This window comes from Takifugu flavidus, chromosome 12 (assembly GCF_003711565.1).
Source record: "Takifugu flavidus isolate HTHZ2018 chromosome 12, ASM371156v2, whole genome shotgun sequence".
NCBI lineage: Eukaryota > Metazoa > Chordata > Actinopteri > Tetraodontiformes > Tetraodontidae > Takifugu > Takifugu flavidus.
The window spans coordinates 5,130,219-5,147,007 of NC_079531.1; the positions used below are offsets into that span (position 1 = coordinate 5,130,219).

At 43.5% G+C, this 16,789-nt stretch overlaps 1 protein-coding gene across 1 annotated transcript; it reads right to left on the bottom strand.

Moving 5' to 3' along the window:
* Positions 1 to 1,089: 1,089 nt before the first annotated feature.
* Positions 1,090 to 15,300, bottom strand: LOC130534542 (multidrug and toxin extrusion protein 1-like). Its single transcript, XM_057048741.1, has 17 exons — positions 14,899 to 15,300; positions 4,037 to 4,138; positions 3,881 to 3,949; positions 3,662 to 3,810; positions 3,546 to 3,588; positions 3,408 to 3,452; positions 3,201 to 3,298; positions 3,027 to 3,124; positions 2,828 to 2,941; positions 2,681 to 2,748; positions 2,497 to 2,605; positions 2,335 to 2,410; positions 2,189 to 2,258; positions 1,969 to 2,101; positions 1,800 to 1,894; positions 1,690 to 1,723; positions 1,090 to 1,563 (listed from the first exon to the last, which is right to left on the bottom strand). Exons 1-17 carry the CDS (start codon positions 15,025 to 15,027, stop codon positions 1,355 to 1,357), a joined length of 1,641 nt encoding a protein of 546 aa, XP_056904721.1. The 5' UTR covers positions 15,028 to 15,300; the 3' UTR covers positions 1,090 to 1,354.
* Positions 15,301 to 16,789: the final 1,489 nt, after the last annotated feature.

Consider the following 16,789-nt stretch of genomic DNA (forward strand, 5'->3'; position numbering starts at 1 on the left):
CTTAAAAAGAATAATCATTCACAGCTGGAGTTTAAAAAAACAAAACAAAACAAAAAACCAAATCAAACCAAGTTGCGGTCAGTGTAAGTTGTAATCCAACCAGCAGATGTGGACATTTCACATCAAATAATTATGACTGTTAGAACCACGTTCTTCACGACAAATTCTTTAAAATCAAACACGGAAGACTTTAACTTAATACTACCAACTTAAACTGAGGCTTGGTACATTGTGTCTTGCTATATATAGATTTTTATTTCATCTTAAGCACAATGTCACTTTTAAAATAGTAAGGACTACACCATAACCTATGGGGTTCTCTATATGTTTCCTACTGATTAAAGCAATTATAAAGACTGAGGTTGGAGCTTTCTTGTCCATCGAAAACGTCTGCCCACAGTTCTGAACTAACAGTGCATTAACATATGAAAATGTGTTGCATAACAGGCTTTAAAAGGGAAGCAAGCTCACCCCATGTTGCAGTAATCTGAGCAACATCAATGTTGCCTGTAAGGAAATGCATTAAATCTGACCACTTTACAGCACACACAGCAACATGTTCTTGCTTTGTTGGGATGGCGGTCAGTCCGGTTCAAGTCAGGTCTCTGGTTGGGCCACTAGAGGACAGAGTTGTCTCTGGGACACTCCTGGTTTGTCAGAGGTCCTGAGGTTTTTATTACCGACAAGACTACTGTATATGTGCATTGACTGCATATCTCTTTGTTTCAGTGTAAGTAAAAAGGCCTGACAACTGCGCCTGAAATGCCTGTTTCCACTGATAAAGGCAGGGAAATAGATACACCAATGTAATGTGAAAGCAAAAGCACATCACCCAATTTCCCATTGGCCAATGTTTTCCCTCCTTTTTTCGTCCAGAATCAACACACTTTCCTGCCTCCTGCAGGCTCCAGACAATAAACGGATGTCTTGCTCCCTCTATAGCCGGTGTATGGAATCACAGGAGTGGAACCAACCGGCTGTTTAGTTTATGTTCCTTGTATAATGCATGATTTGAATGTAATTGATGATATTCTCTACATTCCAGAGATAATTTATGGCAAAATAACCGAGCCTGATGGTTACAATGTCTCAATTCTACCATGGCAGCTTTATTTAATTATTATTAAGTTTCACATTCATTCAACAAGTTACATTTGGGAACACAAATTGCCATGGTGGCATGGCAGTGACTCGGGGTGGACATATGACACTTGGCCACCACAGGGCTGATTCTGTGGTGGTGGACTCTCTCATGTCCTTGTCAGACGAGGAGACTGTTTTTTTTCCCATGTTGCCAGAGACCAAGATTTGGTGGCATGTGCCTCATTCAAGACCATCAAAGCACTCTCCATCTTCAGGTAATGAGTTTCATTATGATCAGGTTTAAAACGATCCCAAAAGCCAGGATGAAGAGCATTAAAGCCACAACCAGGCCCCTCCGCAGGACCAGAGACCTGTGGGACATCTGCTCCCGGTTTGGCATCAATGCTGCTTCTTCAGTCTCATCCTGTTGATCCTGTTGGACCTGCGAGTCTTCAGAGTCATCCACTTTGGATGATATCACTTTTTTGAAGCAAAATTATAAATATTGTGAGTTTTTCTTCTTTAAAACAAAGATATAATTAATTTGTACTTTGTAAGTGACCCCTGATAAGCATTAAAGAGCTTTAGTTGTTCAGATTTTCTTACTTGGTTTTGTGACGTTTCCCACTCTGATCTGAGCCTGGAAGAAAGTGACTTACTTTTAAATTCCATTAATAAAAAACAAAAAAACATATTCTCAATTTTCCCAAACTAACCTCTTCTGTAATTTTTTTCCAGTTCAGCCTCAACAGATAGGAAATCAGAAAGGAGGTCTGCAGGAACATGCAGGTGAGCAAACCTATCCACAACCCTGGAGGAGACGCAGAGGACGTTTGTGGGGGGAGTCGACTCGGGGACACAAGGGTTAAAAAAAACCCATCTCACCCGTGATTCCCAACTTGGCTGCAAACATCAGTGACGTCCCCATGGGTAAACCAAGTCCGTAATATCCCAAAATGTTGCAAATGGCTCCAACTTTCTGTTTACCTGCTCCTCTCATGATGCCCCCAACGGTGGCCTGCCACACAAGCACCAGAGAGATGCTGTTGGCCTCGACGGAAACAACAAATATTCTAAAAATAACTGCCGTTATCTGGTCGCTCACCGATATGGCATCGAAGATGATAAAGGGAGGGTAAAAACCGACGACCTCAGCAACCCTTTTCCTGATTTGCCTGGGGGAAGGAAGAAGAATGCTAAAACTTAGCTTTAATCAACTCCAGAGCGCACCGTCGGGGGGGCTGTACTCACTCGTCATTTGTAAACAAGTAAGCGATGTAGTCCTTGGAGGCCCCGATGACTGTCGCCAAACATATGGAGATTGAGACTGAGGCAGAAAGTAGAATAAAATGAAGAAATGAAGCTCCCGCACTGACGAACGAACGGCCATGGCCCATTGTGAAGCGCACCCACCAGCACACAGCGTGGCAGATTTCGCCGACAGCCTGGCCTGCTCGGTGTTTTTGGCCCCCAATGAGTTTCCCACTCGGATGTTGCCGGCAATGCTGAAACCTAAAGGAAACTGATGAGATTGGAGCGTTAAAGCCTGCCTGTTCCTGCTTGTGGCGCAGGAAAAACTCACACAAAGGGAAATTACCACGATGGCTATGTTGGCTAGTTGAAATATGACCGACTGAGCTCCAAGTTCCACCTCGTTTATGAGCCCTGTTGGTGATAAGAGAGGCGTCATTTCATGCAGGCATCTTTTTAAAAACACAAAGAGGACATGGGGGGAGGGAGGTACCTGCCAGAAAGCCCCCAATCTCATAGGTCCACGACTCGACGCACATCATGGCCATACTGGAGATGGCCAAGTTGACGTAGGAGCCCCAGTCCTGGAGGCAAGCTTTGGACCAGCCTGGGTGGGAGGGGGTCAATCAATCCAGACTTTGTGACTCTTTAATCATCATCATCCACAATCCCTGGTGAATCTGCATGCTCACCTGCCCAGGTGGCCTTGTGAAGACCCTTCCAAATAATGTAACAAAAGAGGATCGTCGCCAGCGAGGCCTGGGAGAGGGAATTGGCGATGGCAGAACCCCTGCAAAACACAATTTACCAAAGATCGGCCAGGTGAGTCAAACCGCCGTGCTGCGAGTGAACCTGCGGATACTCACGCCAAGCCCATGTTTAACAGGAATATGAAAATGTAGTTGAGGAGAGCGTTAAGGAGGTTGACCAGAAGTCCTGTGATGACCTCAGGCCAAATGATGCCCTGAGAAAGGGGCACGTTGTTACTCTTGAAGCTGATACACGGTATTAAAATCAACAGCAGAGTATTTGCTCCTTGGTTGATCTATTTGCCCATTAATAGTCCCAGTTACCTGGTTTTGCAGGAACTTTGTTTGCAAAGAATACATGAAAGTAGCCTGGAGTAAAGATGGGAAAACAAACAGCAGTAAAGCACCTGTAGGACAGTCCACACAGAGAATATCAGTACTCAGACATTTGACTGTACTCACAGGAAGCGCCGGCATGAAGATCTTCACGTACAACTGAGCCATCCTGAGGAGAACATCATCAACACAGGGGGGAAATGCATTTAAGAAAGAAAGGACGCGATGCCGTGGCAACTGACCTGGCCACCTCCGGTTCTTGTTGGACCGCCAGCAGAATGACCTCTGTGTTGACGAGGATGGCCCAGCAGGGGCAACAGGCCAGCAGGAGGATGAGCACGCCCCGCTGCAGAATGGTGCCCACCCTCTGCACGTTGCGGCTCCCAAACGTCTGAAAACATAGCGGTTCCATTGTTTTGGAAACCCGGGGAAGCTTTTTAGACTTCGGTTTGAAACCCTACCTGAGATATCAGCGTGTCGCAGGCCGACGACAGACCGAAGCCAACCGATATACCCGTGACATTGATTACCTGCCAATACAGAATAAAACCCATACGTGCATGAACACAACCTGACAGAAAACACCAACTTATCCCTGGTGCCTTGGTTCTACTCACTGATATGGCCAAAGACACTGACGCCAGTTCCACCCTCCCCAGGTGGCCACAGAACACGGTGCTGACCAATCCCAATGACAAACTCATGAGCTGGCCAATAGTCTGTGGGGAGGTAAACAAGTTATCAGTGGCAGGAGCAGATAGGGAGCAGTTTCTTGGTTGTCCTGTTGCAATTTTCTAAGAACTGGCGTATTTGCTACATCGTATAGATACCATAATGTCACTTTGTTGGTCAGTCTGCTGACTCATTCAGGCACATAGGCTCTGGAGAAGGCTCTCTGGTGACCTTTAGCGTTGCCAATAGTTACCAATGGTCCACCTCTAACATCATTTATGACTTGATTTTACAGCTGAATCCACCACAATCTTAATTGACACACGCAAAGGTAGGCAAACGCCTCAGGACAGTCATTTATAATAACTGTTCTGTGTGTTTTAATGTTAAAGTTGTACAAAATATGTACCAAAGCATGGGGGAAGGAAATGCCATCTCCATTATCTGGCATGTTGTGTTTTTAGATTTACGAGTTGATCACACCCATAGCACATTACACCTCAGTGACGTGTGGTCTGGCCAAAAAAAGAAAAAAGAAAGTGTACATGAATAAATACTAATATTTTCCACTGATATGTGTTAAAAATGCATTTGGAGTATGACTACACATTTGCGCCATTTTATTGAGTAAAAAATGCCGAATTTGAGTTTTTCCAATCAAATCCAGGGCAGAAACCCCGGGTGAGTCAGGGGCGAATTGTGCCTCACGTCTGCCTGCATGATCCAAGCCTAACTGGGTTGCATGATGTGTGCCAGTTTTTGTTCCTCAGCATATCGCTAATGTGAACTTTACAGAAATAGTTGTTATACACCATGACTTTCTGCAGTCTTTTATGCATGTGTGAGAACTATTCCTGCTGATCGCATAATAAAGTGCAGAGAAGTCAGCAGGGGACTCAGGCAGCACTCTGCCTCAACTCAAGGGGGCTTACGCAAGCTTGAATAACCAGAACTTAAAGTTTGAAAAATAACTAAATAAATAAAAAATAATTTATTTTTTTTACTGTTGGTCAAAATTAAATTTGTGCGACACACATCTCTGCACTTTAATTTGTTTACAGTATATATGAACTTCTTGAAACACAAGATGGGTGCTCTATTCATAGCTATAAAATGAAGTTCTTTATTGGACAAATATGTTCCTGTGTATATGTTTGTGTTGGTTTGTGAGTGTAATTGAAAGAGGAATGCTGATGGGATATGAAGCATTATCAGTAGTTGTATGCTGTTGGTAAAATGGTGAAATAAGATGCTTTTTTCAGTTCTTACAATCATAAATCTGACTTGAGGAGTTTTGCCTCACCAGCCATGAACCTCACCGCAAGTCACTGTTTACACCTTCAACTCGTGTCACTGTCAGCAGGAAAGTCGAGGATTTTATGTGAAGAAAATTGTGTTTGCTTTTTTCTATATGTTTCTGTTTTCTGTTATAGTTAGTTTAGAAGCTATAAGCTACGGACACATTAGCGCTGTAGGCCTGTAGGCTGTAATGTAGGCCTACAGGCAGAACAGACCACTGATTAATGTTTTATTATTTTGATATAAAATGTAATTGATCACTAATCCAAACATTTCCCTTTATGATTTGATATCACAATTGCTTAGGGTGTATATTAGCATTGCGCCTAACAGAGAAACAATATACTAAACAGAAATCTTCAGACCATTTTATATAATATAACAGCAAATATTATTGTATAAACATGTATTTTTCATTGAAATCAACATTACTTCACAAAAATACCATATTTTTAATATATTCTTCCTGTAGAAAAGACGGTGTGACTTTGCAGAATATTAAACAGCTTTATCCTGTAAATTCAAACGTACACATCAGCAAAACCTTTAATTTAGACAGAATACTGCCGTTAATATTAGGGTAATTATTCATTTGTGACTTGACCGTATTTTCCCATGAATTTCTACATTCTTTTATATTCTTATAGAAAAATTCTTTGTTTTTGTTTTTTTTACATATTATGACCGACCGAAGTTATGCATTATTTCTTGATTTACAGTCATTCAATATATTTATTACGGTGATATACTATTATAGATTTTACAGCCTTTGACTGTTGCTATGTGACAGGATTTTTTTTACTGTAATTTCTACAGACTTTTATTTTACAGTCTACGTCTAGCTACATTAGACTTTTATAACATTCTGGAAGCGTCTAATACATGTTCAGACGTGTTTAGGAGACCGAGTTAGTTAGACTGCTTTCGAAAAATGCGGTCTGGTTTTTAACTGCCTGGCGGGCTAAAGCGGGATCAGTCTATGTGCTGAAGCCCCTGGTTAGCTAACCGCGCTTCTCGTGTTTATTGTGGATATAACCCCAGGGTATTTGACTATTGAAGATGAATTCTTGTAACATATGTGGAGAAGACATTCAGTCCGTGAGAGCCTATGTTTTGCATTGCAAGCTGCACCGTAATGAACTCCGACGTATTTTTAAATGTGTTGGAACAAGTTGTAAGCAGGTGTTTTCAGGCTATACAGCTTTAAAGTTGTACTTCTATCGCCACCACAACAGTACACCAACCATTACTCAGGATGTGACCCTAACCCCACTAAAATGCACCATCTCGCTTTGTGAACGCCAGTGTGAGGGAACGAAACGGCTGGTTGCTCACTTAAAGGAGCACATAGCAGAAAGGCGTCATGTGGCTTGCCCAGTGAGTGGATGCAAAAGTGTGTTCACTGCAAAAACATCTTTTACTTCTCACATGTCCAGAAAGCACAGACATTGGTCAGAAAATGTCAAAGATGCACGTTGTGAGAGTCCCGCTTCAAGTGCTACAATACAGGAACCTGCCAGTGTGTCAGATGATGAAGACACTGTCGGGGATGGGTGTAATTTCAGCAACCTGTATTTGAGAAATGTATGCATGTTTTACATGAAACTAGGGGGGCAGCATCTTCTTCCAGTGTCTACCATTCAAAACATTATTGAAGAAATGCAGAATATACAAGAGTTGGGACAGGCATATACTATGAATCGACTAAACTTGCTTCTAAAAGATGTCAATTCCAGATGAAGACATTGTAAAAATCAGTGACACAATTAAACAATCTGACCTGTTTACAGCTTGCCACACAGGGCCCATTAGAACTGCTTACACGAGAACCCAGTGCTTCAAAGACATGTTTAAATATGTGGAGCCCAGAGGAGAGCCCCAGGGCAGAGATGAGAACAGGACAGAGGTGTGCCTATTATGCTCCTGTGCTAAAATCTTTAAATGGTATGCTGGATTCCGGTTTTTGGCTGGGGCTCATGTCAGTGGATCCTCGTAATTTTTCCAAAACTGATGTTCTCTCTGACAGTTGTGATGGTAAGGTGTTTATGTCAAACACATTTTTTCAGGAAAACCCAAATTGTCTCAAGCTAGTTTTGTACCAGGATGGATTTGAAGTTGTGAACCCATTGGGATCTGCAAAAAAGGAGCACAAGGTTTTGGCTGTGTACTCAACATGGCCCCTCATGTTGACCACATGCAGCTGGTTTTATTGTGTACAGAGAAGGATTTTAAGAACTTTGGCCATGCCAAGGTTTTTTCTGAATTGCTTACTGATCTGAAAGAACTGGAGAAAAATGGGATAACAATGGGAGATGAACTTGTAGTAAAAGGAGCTCTCTACAGCATTGCTGGGGACAACCTGGGCTCTCATACCATTGGTGGTTTCACAGAAAATTTCAGTTCATCTCGGTACTTCTGCAGATATTGTCTGATTTCTCGAACTGAATTTCTAGGTGCTGATCCTAACATCTGTGGACTGGAGCTGACTCCAGAAACATACAGATCTGCCATCGAACTTCTGGAGACAGAGGATGCTCCACAAGTACAAGGGATAAAGTTCAGGTCAATATTTAATGCTCTACAAAACTTTGATGTTTGTTCACCTGGCATGCCCCCCTGTCTCGATCATGACATCTTCGAGGGTGTCCTCTCACATGATGTTGCTCTAAAGTACTTCATCAACAAAAAAAATGATTCACCAAAACAATTTTGAACAGGTGAATCAGGCAGTTCAAATACAAAGCAACAGATGCTTGCTCCAAACCTTGTCAGTTTAGTCCTAGCCAGTTTATTACCTCTTATAATTGGAGACAAAGTGCAGCACCCCCAAGATAATGTGTGGCAGTTAATTTTGCAGCTTAAGGACATTGTTGATCTGATTGGTGCTCAGCAAATTTCCAAGGCTCAAGTCACCTATCTGGATGTTCTCATCCAAGAATATTTGGAAACCAGGAAGGCACTCTTTCCAGATATCAACTTGAGACCAAAACACCATTTTTTGAGGCATTATCCAGGACGGATCCTGAAATTTGGTCCACTCATCAGGCTATGGACTATGTGTTTTGAGAGTAAACATAGCTAGATGTACAAGGCATCTGAAGAATTTCAAAAATCTGTGTTTGACTCTTTCAGAGATCCATCTGTTTCAGGCCTTTCTTTCCGCTAGGTCAGTGAGTCCTCCACGCTTGCAAATAAAAGATGGGTCACGATTTTACTCAGAGCTTTACAGTGAGCAAGTTACCCCAGTGACCCAGTGATCAGTGACCCCTGATCTAAAAGCCCTGCTGAATGAGAAGAAGAGGGTTTTTAGATCTGGGGACAAGGAGGAGCTAAGGAGAGTCCAAAAGGAGCTGAGAAGGGGGATAAGGAGAGGCAAGGACAGCTACAGGAGGAAGCTGGAGGAGCGCCTCAAGGGGAGCAACGCCAGGGAAGTCTGGAGAGGCCTAAAAACCATCTCAGGCCAGACAAAGGACAGCGGGAGGGGCCCTGAATCTGGGGGCCTGGACTGGGCAAACAAGTTGAATTCCTTTTTCAACATGTTCGACTGTACTGCCCCTCCCTCTCCCACTCATCAAAGCCCAGACCTGGCTGTGCTGTCACTTTACCATCCCCCCTCTCCCCCCGTAACACCTCCGGCACCGGCAGTTCTCTCCTCACACCACGCCACCTCTCTCCACCCCCTGCCAGATCAACCCTCCCAGTCCAACCCCCATCCTCACCCACCAGGAGTCACACCTCGCCTCTCCATTACAGCTGATCAGGTGAGGAAGGAGCTGAGGAGGACCAAGACAAGGAAAGCTACTGGCCCTGATGGCATCAACTCCAGACTACTCAAGGACTGTGCAGATCAGCTCTGTGGAGTACTCCTGCACATCTTCAACCTGAGCCTTAGTCTGGAGAGAGTTCCACTACTGTGGAAAACATCATGTGTGGTTCCAGTTCTTAAGACTGCGCACGCCAGGGAGCCCAACCACTTCAGGCCAGTGGCTTTAACCTCTCACCTGATGAAGACCATGGAGAGGATCGTTCTCACCCACCTCAGACAGCTGGTGGACAGCAAGATGGACCCTCTACAGTTTGCATATCGACTGGGCATTGGTGTGGATGACGCGGTCATCTACCTGCTGCACCGGTCACTCTCACACCTAGAGGGCACCAGGAGCACTGTGAGAGTCATGTTCTTTGACTTCTCATTGCTGAGAGGGAAGATGGAGGGAGCCGGAGTCGACTGTCACCTAGCTGCCTGGACCACCGACTACCTTACCAACAGACTACAGTACGTGAGGCTCCGTGACTGTGAGTCCGATGTGGTAGTCTGCAGCACGGGGGCACCGCAGGATACAGTTCTCTCTCCCTTCCTCTTCACTCTCTACTCATCGGACTTCAGCCACAACTCGGACAGCTGCCATCTCCAGAAGTTCTCCGATGACACAGCTATCGTTGGACGTGTGTCTAAGGGGAACGAACTGGAGTACAGGGAGGTCATCACCAACTTTGTCGCCTGGTGTGAACTGAACCATCTGCGCATCAACACCAGCAAGACAAATGAGGTGGTGATCGACTTCAGTCGGAAGGCTTCTCACATTGCACCCGTGAACATCCAGGGTATGGACATTGAGATCGTGGAGGAGTACAAATACCTGGGTGTTCATCTCAACAATAAACTGGACTGGACTCATAACACAGACGCCCTGTACAAGAAAGGCCAAAGTAATCTTCATCTGTTGAGGAGACTGAGGTCCTTTGGAGTGTGCAGGTCACTGCTTAGGACTTTTTATGACTCTGTGGTGGCATCAGTGATCTTCTACGCTGTGGTCTGCTGGAGCTGTGGAAGCTCAGAGAGGGACAGGAAGAGACTTAACAAACTGGTCAGAAGGGCTGGCTCACTCCTGGACTGTTCTCTGGACTCCATTGACGAGGTGGGTGAGAGGAGGATGTTAGCCAAGCTGACATCAATTATCAGCTGACATCCCCTCTCATCCCCTACACAAGATTGTGGGGGCCTTAAGCAGCTCCTTCAGCAGCAGACTGTTACACCCACGGTGTAAAAGGGAACGTTACCGCAGGTCATTTTTCCCAACTGCCGTCAGATTGTACAACATGCACAATTCTTAATGTAGCACCAATAACCCAGGGTTGGCATATTTGCACTAACTAATCGTCCTACCTCTGGAATGTCTTATTTGCACCTTCATTTTTCTTCACTGTTCGACATTCCTTCTGTACATAATTAATTTCTGTATATACTGTATAATGTACATAATATAAGTCTTTATTTTTTTCTTTTAGTACTATTCTGTGTTATGGAAAGTCAAGGAGACCTGGACCCAGATGCAGAGTAAAAGATACAGCTCTTTATTGATAACAAAAAGGTGGAATACGGAAGAATCAATCAAAGTAGCAACAGAAACAACTCTAGCAAAGTAACAACAGAAAATCTACGAACTAAAAATTCAGGGAAACAGGGAAAAAACCGTCGAGAAAAAGTACAAACGAAAACGCAGTGACGAGGCACTGGAACAAACTCACACGCTGGAAGTAACCACGGAAAACAGGAGGCGAAAAACTGGAAATCACAGAGGGTGGGAGCTAGACGCTGTGGCAAAACAACAATCCGGCACCAGAGGCGAAGAGAGGGGAGTTTAAGTAGCCGCCGCATTACGGTAATGCGCTGCAGGTGCGCCAGAGGCTCAGCGCTCATCAGAGTTCGGCTCGCCCCTGCCTGCTGATCCTGCAGGTGCGCCAGAGGCTCAGCGCTCATCAGAGTTCGGCTCGCCCCTGCCTGCCGATCCTGCAGGTGCGCCAGAGGCTCAGCGCTCATCAGAGTTCGGCCCGCTCCTGCCTGCCGATCCTGCAGGTGGGGGAGGAGGCGAGAAACCCGAGCCACAACAATTCTGTATTGTACACCACGGGCTACCGCTGTAACGTGTAATTTCCCCGATGTGGGATCAATAAAGTTTTTTATCCTTATCCTTAAAGGCACAATCCTCCATTTTGGCTTCACTGAAAGAAATACAAAAAAATCCTGTTGATGTGGAGTATAATGGAATTATTTACAAGAAGGGCCAGTTTGTTGGCACTTCATTTTCTGATGAGAGTGTATGATGGGGAGTTTCTTCCACACTACCACATGTACTCTGTAAAGGACACTGTAAAATTAGAATGCAGACTTGTTAGTGAACTGATTGACATGTGGCCTTTATCATATTACATAAACAATGGATACCAGATTGTCCCACAGTACACAGTACAGTACAGAAGCACAGTCTCTTGTCATACTAAATCAGTAGGCCAGTTGCTAAACTGTCTCTGTTACTGTCTTCTTGTCTTAACAGATATGGCTGAATCACAGACGATAAGCGATGCCATAGCAGCAGTGCTTCCGGATCTTCCTGATCAAGTTCTCAAGTCAGTAGAAGATACTTTGAAGGCACATGGTGTAGTAACGGCAAATGATTTGCCGTACATTACAGAAGGAGACTTGTTGCCAGTATTAAAGCCCATACAAGCCAGAAGACTGGTTGCTGCCTGGGCCCAAAACAGTTAGTGTAAAACATTGCCATGACAACACAGCACACTTCTCTGATATGGCTGCAGAAGTAATCTATAAATGCAACCATTTTTTAGAATATTTTGCATCCCTAGAATATTCATCAATATGCTTAATTCTGTTACAGAATAGAAAAACATTAAAGGTTTAATGATTTCAAATCTCTGGTTGGACTCCACTCCAACTCCACCCCCAGTATGCTTCTCTCCAGGGTCTCTCCTTTCCTCTCCCTCTCTCTCCCTGGGCACTCCCTCGCCAGCATCATCCACAGCTACATCATCATCCTCAGGAAGCTGTTATCCGCTTGCACCAAACTGGGTAGACACTTTTCAGGTACCGTTGCAGAAGCTCCCTGAAGAGTTGGTACAGAATTTGGAAAGACAGAAAAGGCCAAGTGTGCGACTACGGAGAGAGATGATAAGGATTGTGGTCTCCGAAATGATGAAGAGTTGCAAGAATCCAACCAAACACAGCACCACAGAGATTGCAAAAAGAATGGTGGCCAGGTATCCAAAGTCTCTTCAAGATGTGATTGATGGTGATATTATTGGACTTAGATATCATTCCCTGGCAAAGCAACTCCAGTCAAGAGTTGAAAATGTCAAACGACCTGACACACCAAATATAAAAGAAACACAAAGCAGCATCAGATGATGATGACACTGATGAAATTTCTGCCGAACAAAGAGCAAGTGTTCAAGGCACATATGGCTGTGTCAACTGGATGCCGAAACATCTGCCTCTCCCTGAGACTGTGAAGAGTCAGTTAGAAAAAAAAAAAAAAATGAAGATGATGGAAGAGATGAACTTCAATTCAGATGCTGTGAAAGAATTAATCAAGTCCACTTATTTCACACAGCGTAAAGAGATCAATTATGGTGCAAGCATCAAGAATTTAAGCCAGGAGTGGCCATTTTTGTTTAAGGAAGTCGGTATGGCAGCACACTTTCAGGAACTGACTGGCGTGAGTTTGATTGACTCCTTCCTTGTCAATGTGGATAAAAAGGGAGCACATCTCTTAAACTTCTTCAAACGAGTTGATGCACATAAACACAAACAAGTCCTTGATGCTCTTCTCAAGACTGAAACTGAAACAGGTCAGTCCACAACAGGTCAGTTACTCAGAGGAAATCATACAGATGGTGCTTCTCTTACTGGCTCATTTTAATGAGAAAGAAGAGCATATGTTCCATTTCATTGAGAAGACGACCCTTGATGACGAGGTTCAAATGGAGAGTGTGCCACCAACACCCTGCCTTATTGTCTGTGGTAAGTAAACTGAACCAAACCTGCAAGCCTTCTCTATCGTTATACCAATACCCACTTATATTCTTAGCTTGTGTACTTTCGTGTCAGCTTGTAGCCCACTTTGAGACACTGGTTAACATTTTACCTGATAACAAGTTCTTCTAACAGTAGATTGTATGACTCTCATCCTATATTGAAAGAAGTACCATTGAATTTCTCTTTATGATATTGAAGCCTTTGTCATTAAATTTCATTTTTTATTCATGTTGTTTATTCTTAGGGTCCTCCTGCTTTGCTGCTGAGACATTTATGTTAAGCATCGACAATGAGATTGTCAACAACTGCTTCACATCTGCCATCTGCCTGATGTTTGGTAGTTACTACTGCTTCAACGTACACTACCGTAAATGAAGAAATTGTTTTACCGTATTTTAACGGCGGACTTTTGGCACTGCTACCGGTATTTTTCCATATAATTAGCTTTTTTTTTTTCTTAGTGTTGACAGCATAGTTTACTGGTGTTAATAAGTTCCTCTCCAAGAAGACTGTGAACTTTGATGTGGCTATCTGGGAAACAACGGACAACAAGAACTATGTCAGCATCCAATGGAACGGGAAGAAGAAGACGGGGTAATCCAAGAAGAAGGACTGGATTGGACTAGATTAGCATCAATAATTTACATATGTGTTTCTATAAAAGACTGGGTCAAGGGATAGTTAGGTGTTCGGACTTCATGCCCTGACAATTGACTTTGTTATTGTAGGGTTTTGAAACTGGCCCGGAGCTCTGTAATATTTGTACTGTATCTTGAATTGATTCTATTTGCTGAATACATTTTGAAATTGGCATTTTTCTTCTTGTAGTCTTAATTCAGAGAACATGTGAATTGGCAGTGACACACGTGAGAGTATTGCGATCCAACACACATGCGGAAAGTTGCGCATCAGCTTTTTGAGAAAACAGTCCTTCCACGAAGGAGGTAAGGTGGCGGAATAAGCCGCCATCGGTTAAACGTCGGGTTCCGTGTCCAGCTGGCGACTTCAACATCAATCTCGGACTGAGAATGATCAAACGGAATCAGCTCCTGCCTTAACAAGAGTTGGGGCGGCGGGGCGTCATTCACAGCTGGAGTTTTTTTTCACACTCAATTCGTTCTTTTCTCCCAAATTGCGGTCAATGTAAGTTGTCATCCAACCAGCAGATGGCGACATTTCGCATCAAATAATTATAAACGTCGCCAGAACTAAGTTCTTCGCGACAAATTCTTTAAAATCAAACACGGAGGGCTTTGACTTACTACTACCGCGTTAAACTGTGGCTTGAAACATTGTATCTTGTTATATGTAAATTCGTATTTTATCTTAAGCACACTGTCACTTTTAAAATGAAAAGAACTATACTATAACCTACGGTTCCCTAGATTTTTTCTAATGATTCAAGCAATTATAAAGACTGAAGTGTTGGTTTGTGAGTGGAACTGAAAGAGGAATGCTGATGGGATATGAAGCATTATCAGTAGTTGTATGCTGTTGGAAAAATGGTGAAATAAGATGCTTTTTTCAGTTCTTACAATCATAAATCTGACTCTTGAAAACTCTTGCCTCACCAGCAATGCACATCACCGCACGTCACTGTTTACACCTTCAACTCGTGTCACTGTCAGCAGGAATGTCGAGGGTTTCATGTTTGAACTTATCAATTTTACTCACGGCTGGTGCGGCAAGTCTGAACAGTTCTTTGAATTCTTGCTTGAAACCAACCGGCAGAAAGTTTCGCATCAGCTTTATGAGAAAACAGTCCTTCCACGAAGGAGGTAAGACGTCGGTAGAAGTCGCCATCGGTTAAACGTCGGGTTCCGTGTCCAGTTGGCGAATTGAAGCTCAACCTCGGTCTGAGAATGAACAGACGGAATCACCTCTTACCTTAAAAGGAGTCACGTGGGGCATCGGGGCCCCATTCACAGCTGGAGTTTTTTCCACACTCAATCCGTTATTTTCTCGCAAGTTGCGGTTCAGTGTAGGTTGTCATCCAACCAGCAGATGGCGACATTTCGCATCAAATAATTATCACCGTCGTCAGAACCACGTTCTTCACGACAAATTCTTTAAAATCAAACACGGAGGGCTTTGACGTAATACTACCGCGTTAAACTGAGGCTTGAAACATTGTGTCTTGCTATATATAGATTTGTATTTCATCTTAAGCACAATGTCAATTTTAAAATGGTAAGGACTATACGAAAACCAATGGGGTTCCCGAGATTTTTCCTAATGATTCAAGTAATTATAAAGACTGAGGTTGTTGAGCTTTGTTGTCCATCGAAAACTTCTGCCAGCAGTTCTGAACTAACAGTGCATTAACATATGAAAATATATTGCAGAACAGACTTTAAAGGGGAAGCAAGCTCACCCCATGTTGCAGCGATCTGAGCATAATCAATGTTGCCTTTAAGGAAATGCATTAAATGTGAGCACTTTGCAGCACACACATCAACATGTTCTTGCTTTGTTCTGACGTTTAGGAAAGTCACAGTGACCAACAAAACCTTTCATCAAAACAGTCTGCCGAGAAAGTTCTGAAATAAAGACACAATAGCAGGGTGGAAGAGCTTTAACCTCTTATTACACTTAAGATGTCCTTTTTGTGAGTCAAGTGATGCAAAGGACACGAGAACTGTGGTCGTGTAGTCTGATGATTCACGCTTTGCTGTTTTTGAGTACATGCACTACATGCAAAAGGAAAAAAAAATTTTTCTACCCTAAAAAGGATGAGCCCGGGGTCCAAAAGCATACCGTAGAGACAAGGCAGCTAGAACCACAGCGATGCTATTGTGCTTCTAAGTGATGTGAAAAGAATCCTCCATATGAATCCTTCATCTCAATGTGTGATGTGAATGGTATGTTGGGACATGACGTGTTTGTTGTGCAATAATTTGTCTGCACACATACATGAACACGAGCAGCAAATTCAAAGTTCAGAGAATGCTTTGAGGCAGGACATGTGCGTAAAATGTGCAATGAATGCTACAGTGTGCAATTTGCATTTTTGATGGTAAATATCTAATAATAACTATTAGGAAATAATTACTTTTAAATAGATTTAGACAGATATTAATGCCACTTCCTGAAAACAAAAATCTAGAGAGAGAGAGAGAGAGAGAGAGAGAGAGAGAAAGCAATATGAAATATTAAAATAATCAGGGCACACAATAAGATTTTTTAAAATTGGGGTTGGAAAACCAGATGGAAACTACAGAACAACCCAACTTCAGTGCACGAACACTGTGTGGAAAGCAGCTAATCCTCCACCTTATTGGCCCCGCTTGATGCTCCACATCCTCCTGCCTGAGGGGAGAGAAAGGAAGGGTGAACGTGCAGGGTGGGTGGTGTCTTTGGTGATACCGGTGGCCTTTTGCCTGCATCTAATTGTGCAGATGTCTGTGGTAGGTGGCAGGCTGCTCCACACAAGCCTTAGTTCAGCCTTTTCCGACCCCCCTCGAGTCCAGCACACAACAGAGGCATCTTTGGACCTTCTTAACCAGGCAGGAAGTGTTGTAGATCCTTCGTGCCCCTCCACACGCTTTTCGGGAGGTCATTGGTG

What these genes read in the sequence shown, in the direction of transcription:
- LOC130534542 (XM_057048741.1), bottom strand. Translation starts at nt 15,027, where the DNA reads ATGGCGACTTCTACCGACGTCTTACCTCCTTCGTGGAAGGACTGTTTT. An exon ending in TCAGACTTGCCGCACCAGCC is followed by an intron (nt 4,139 to 14,898) that starts GTGAGTAAAATT and finishes ACCTCCCCACAG; the next exon opens with ACTATTGGCCAGCTCATGAG. An exon ending in TCATCTTCGATGCCATATCG is followed by an intron (nt 2,102 to 2,188) that starts GTGAGCGACCAG and finishes CTTGTGTGGCAG; the next exon opens with GCCACCGTTGGGGGCATCAT.